Source organism: Astyanax mexicanus, chromosome 4 (genome assembly GCF_023375975.1).
Source record: "Astyanax mexicanus isolate ESR-SI-001 chromosome 4, AstMex3_surface, whole genome shotgun sequence".
In the NCBI taxonomy this organism is placed as follows: Eukaryota; Metazoa; Chordata; class Actinopteri; order Characiformes; family Acestrorhamphidae; genus Astyanax; species Astyanax mexicanus.
Window position 1 is genome coordinate 127,501 of NC_064411.1, and position 5,000 is coordinate 132,500.

Below are 5,000 nucleotides of genomic sequence, written 5' to 3' on the forward strand. Positions count from 1 at the left end.
AACTATACCATCACTGCATGGAACTAATAACTAATATGGCTCATTTGTTGGTACTGAATTAATATGAATAACAGTGATGGCCTACGCTAGCTTCTAGTGTTCAGTTTGTCATATAATTTAACTGAAGTTCAATTAAGACACTTTCTTTATCAAAAATGAATGATTTTAATTAACTCATGGTTCAGACTAGGAAACTGGGCAGATAAGAAAAACTGGGGTACTGTGATTTCTGGTTTCCCAGCGTTCCACAGCCAGATCGATGAGGCTGGAAAAAGGTGATGAAATGGGAAATGGACAGATGTTTGAACAGGTGAATAACAGTGGACGTGAGAATAGACTAATGGAAGTGAAGATGAGTAGGAGGATGAGCAGCCAGATCACCAGATGGATGGATGAGTGTGTAGATGGACAGATTAATATAGATATAAAGATGAATGAACAGATCAACAGAAAGATTAGCATATGGATGAATGTAAACAGAGCTACAGACAGATGGATAGATAGATTGGCTGTAAACAAGCAAGCTCTCTCATTGGTTAGTATTTCAGGAGCAGGGATTAAGACTGTACTCCTCTTTGTGACATGAAAAGTGGGCTGATCTCCAAAACTATAGAATACAGACGGACATACAGACAGATACAGACAGACAGACATACAGACAGATACAGACAGACAGACATACAGACAGATACAGACAGACGGACAGATACGTACAATGTACGTCCACCAGTATGCTGACGTTGGTGCTGCCCACCGCATTAAACACCTGACAGGAAACGGGCTCGGTGAAGAAGGAGTGATCTGCTGTCGTCACAAACACACTCTCCCTCGCTCCCTCCAGAATTACTCCACCTTTAGCCCACCTACAACACACACACACACACACACACACACACACGCTTTTGTCAAATACAGACTTGGCCCTGTCCCAACTTTTTTAAGATATTGCTGCTATAAAGTTCTTAATGTCGAAATGTTTGCCCTGAAATAAACGTCTGTGCTGTGCTCTACTGTGAATAAGATCCGGGTCTATAGGATCTGCAAACCACTGCATTTATTCTACATTCTACACAGCGCCCCGTCTTCTTTGGGATCGGGGTTTTAATAAATGTGTCATATATTATCATTAGTTATATATACACAAGTACACTGAAATAAAATAGACAAATTAGAAAATTGACTGAGATCCGCCCCTCCAACCCCCCACTCACACCTACACCCACGGACACACCCACACCCAAACCTATAGACACACCCATGGACACTTTCACCCCACAGACACACCCACACATACCTTTACACACCCACACCCAAACCCATAGATACGCCCACACCCACACACACACTCACACACCCAAACCTATAGATACGCCCACACCCACTCACACAGACACGGACACACTCCCACAGACACACCCACACCCAAACCAATAGACACGCCCACAGACACACTTGCACTCCTACAGACAAACCCACACCAAAGATCATAAACACACCCAAACCCATACATAGTTTACACTCCCTAACCCATAGACACGCCCACAACCAAACCCACACACACCTCCACCCACCCACACACACCTCCACCCACCCACACACACACACTCACACACCCAAACCTATACACATGCCCACACCCACACCCACTCACACACCCACACCCAAACCCGTACACACGCCCACACCCAAGCCCATACATAGTTTACACTCCCTAACCCATAGACACGCCCACAACCAAACCCATACACACCTCCACCCACCCACACACACACTCACACACCCAAACCCGTACACACCTCCACCCACCCACACACACACACTCACACACCCAAACCCGTACACACGCCCACAACCAAACCCATACATAGTTTACACTCCCTAACCCATAGACACGCCCACAACCAAACCCACACACACACTCACACACCCAAACCTATAGATACGCCCACACCCACTCACACAGACACACCCACTCACACATCCACGGACACACTCCCACAGACACACCCAAACCGACAGACAAACCCACACACACCAACACACCTGTATCCCATGACTGGAGGGTTGGCGGTGGCTTGGCAGGTAAACGTAACCCTCTCTCCCTCTAGAACAGAACGAGGGGAGATTGATAGTAGAACCGTGGGGGCATCTACAGACAGACAGAGACAAATAGAGAGAGAGAGAGGGATAAACAGAGAGAAAAGGAGAGAAAAAGAGAGTTAAATGAGCATTTCATGAAAATTCCATTACATGTAATTCCTTACAATGACAGGATGATCAACTCAAATCACCAGTAGCTGCGTAAAACAGTTAGCAGAGCTCATTAGAGATCACATTAGTGAGAGTGAGGTGGACGATGATGGGGTTTCCCATGAGGAAACTGGTCCCAGTCTGCCTCTGGACACACACACACACTCACACACACACCCCACCCCACACACAAGCTCACACAGACAGGAACTAAGAAGAGGAAGCATGAATTAATCAGTAATTCACAACTGAATGGGGAATGTAATGATTGATATATTAGAGTGATTACAATATTGAGTTTATTGGGGAAAACTGTACAGTAGAAAGGGGGCTCTAGTACCCTGTTGGAGCCTGTAGTCTGGATACATGCTATACAGGTTCCGTGTATAGCAACGTAACACAACGTCAGCCACAAGACCTCAGCACACTTCCTAGTCCTAAATAGCAATGCAGCTTATGGAAATATATAGTGCATATATCACAATATATGCCCACATCTGTACAGAGCGGAAGGTATTGGTAACCATTTGAGCCATTTAAAAAGGAAAGGGACGTCTGTTCTCTCCACAGGAGGGTGCTGTTAGTTCTCTAGTACTTTATGATAGCTTCATTGTTATTGGCTGGCCTGCACTGCGTCTGAAAAGCAGTCCATTTTCTTAGACCATGAATGGATGGGGTCTGCATGTAAATGTGCTGTTTTATGAGAGATCAGAAAAGGTAAGTAGTGAGGAGAGAGAGAGGGACGTTCTGAAACAGTGAAACTCACGGTGAACGTTGAGTGTGATGGTGGCTCGTTTGCCCAGCGGTACGGCCAGGTTAGAGGCCACGCAGGAGAAGTTGCGTCCGGTGTCCGTGTCCACCGGCTGAATGGGCAGAAAGCTTCGCGTGGTCACTCGCTTCCTGTCGGCTAACACCTCCTGAGAAAGAGAGAGAGAGAGAGAGAGAGAGAGAGAGAGAGAGAGAGAGAGGTGATTGCTGTGCAGCTCCTCACACTTTTATTCTGTAAAAGTACGTAGTAAGTTCTGTAATTTTGCTTCTTAATCATGTTTGAATCATGTTTATTCATGCTTTGCTCTTATTTTATTTTCTTAATTTCCATTGTTAATGTTATTCTTTTACATCTTTTTTGATTATCTTTTTGATTATCTTTGTATTTTCTAATTTGTAAAGCACTTTAAATGACTGTTTTGTGTGTGAATATATAAATATAAATAAACTTGTGTTGTGCTTTTATAGTAGTATAATAGTGAACCAATCAAACCATCACCACATACTGGACTTTATTCTTTACCATACAATAATACGGATTATTCGTGCCTTGTTTTTGTGTATAATTGACAAAGCTATGAAAGTAAAGCATTAAGACTAAGAAATGTCATGTTTTTAATCAGTACAATTTGTATATTTTGTTTTACACCAAGCAGCCAGTTTGCCCCAAAAATATATTAATTTTTGCACATAAGGTCACATCACAAATGTTTTTTACGTAATTTTACGTTTATTTTCTTCAATGTTCCGAGTGATTTAGGATGAGCCTCATCAGTGTATAAAAGTTCTTGTTACTTTTCTGTTATTGGGCATTTTATGTGCAGAGTCAAATGTAACAAGTGTATTTAAGAGTTTTCCTGACCTAAAGCATGAATTACACTAATTGCACTTATTTCAACAGGATTCAGGCTATATATTTACAGTGGTATGAAAAAGTTTGGGCACCCCTGATCATTTTCATGGTTGTTCAGATCGGCAATTTCAGGTTAAATATATCGTATTTTATATCGAATGCAGTGATTGTATTGCCGTCTGCTTGTTTTCCTAGTTCTTGTTGTCCTTTGTAGGCAGTAGGCTCTGTTTTGACTGCCTTGTCATTAGTGTTCCCGTCTGTGTCTCATTTGTAACCCCGCCCTCTCGTTATCTCCCCCCAGGTGTTCATTGTCTGTGTATATATACCTCATGTTTTCATTTGTTCTAGTTTGTTATCTTTATTTTGTTTGTTTGTTTTGTTTTTGTTAGTCTATGCTTTTCGATATAGTGCTTTGTTGTTTGTTTTATTGTTTTGTCACTTTGCATTATTTTTCTGTGGCTTTGATTCAACTGCCCTGCATTGTTTGTTAAGATAGCTCCTACAAAATGGACATAACACTGCTATAGACTTTGAGTCAATGAGTGTGTGGATGTCTTTGTGTGTGTGTGTGTGTGTGTGTGTGAGTGTTTACTCACAGTGCTAGTGTGTGCTCCATCCACTATAACTCCATCTTTGTACCACTCTATAGTAGAGAGAGGTTTGGCTCCTCGGGAAACACAGGTCAGGTTATAGGGAACTCCAGCCATCAGCAGAATCTCCGGAGCTCCTTCTATCACCGGATCATCAGGAGGGACTACAGAGACAGAGAGACAATATTCAGCTTTCAGACATCAAAACACACTGACCTATCCACCCACCACTGCATTCATTCATAGCTACTGAACTAGAATCTGTCACCAAGAGATGGATTATGGATCACGCCTAGAAGCATTTGAACTTGAGTCACATCACATCCTTAATTTATAGGGTTTAATATGATGTTGGACCACCTTTTGCAGCTAAAACAGCTTCAACTCTTCTAGGAAGGCTTTCCACAAGGTTTAGGAGTGTGTGTTTTTGGAAATGCAATAATATATTTATGTACTTACCTGAAATATATTAATATTAGTCATCAAATGTTTCAAAGTAAACTTTGGTCATACTTCTTAAAAAGTACATTATAGTGATA

General features: G+C 42.2%; 1 protein-coding gene across 2 annotated transcripts in view; it reads right to left on the reverse strand.

Moving 5' to 3' along the window:
* The window catches only part of kirrel1b (kirre like nephrin family adhesion molecule 1b), an 80,471-nt gene that overhangs the window by 17,787 nt on the left and 57,684 nt on the right, over positions 1-5,000 (reverse strand). For both annotated transcript variants that reach the window (XM_049478524.1, XM_049478523.1), the window contains exons 4-7: positions 4,468-4,625; positions 3,017-3,167; positions 2,044-2,149; positions 715-863 (exon numbers count right to left, since the gene is read on the reverse strand). In XM_049478524.1, coding sequence (XP_049334481.1) covers positions 715-863; positions 2,044-2,149; positions 3,017-3,167; positions 4,468-4,625 — 564 coding nt within the window. The remainder of the gene's footprint in view (positions 1-714; positions 864-2,043; positions 2,150-3,016; positions 3,168-4,467; positions 4,626-5,000) is intronic.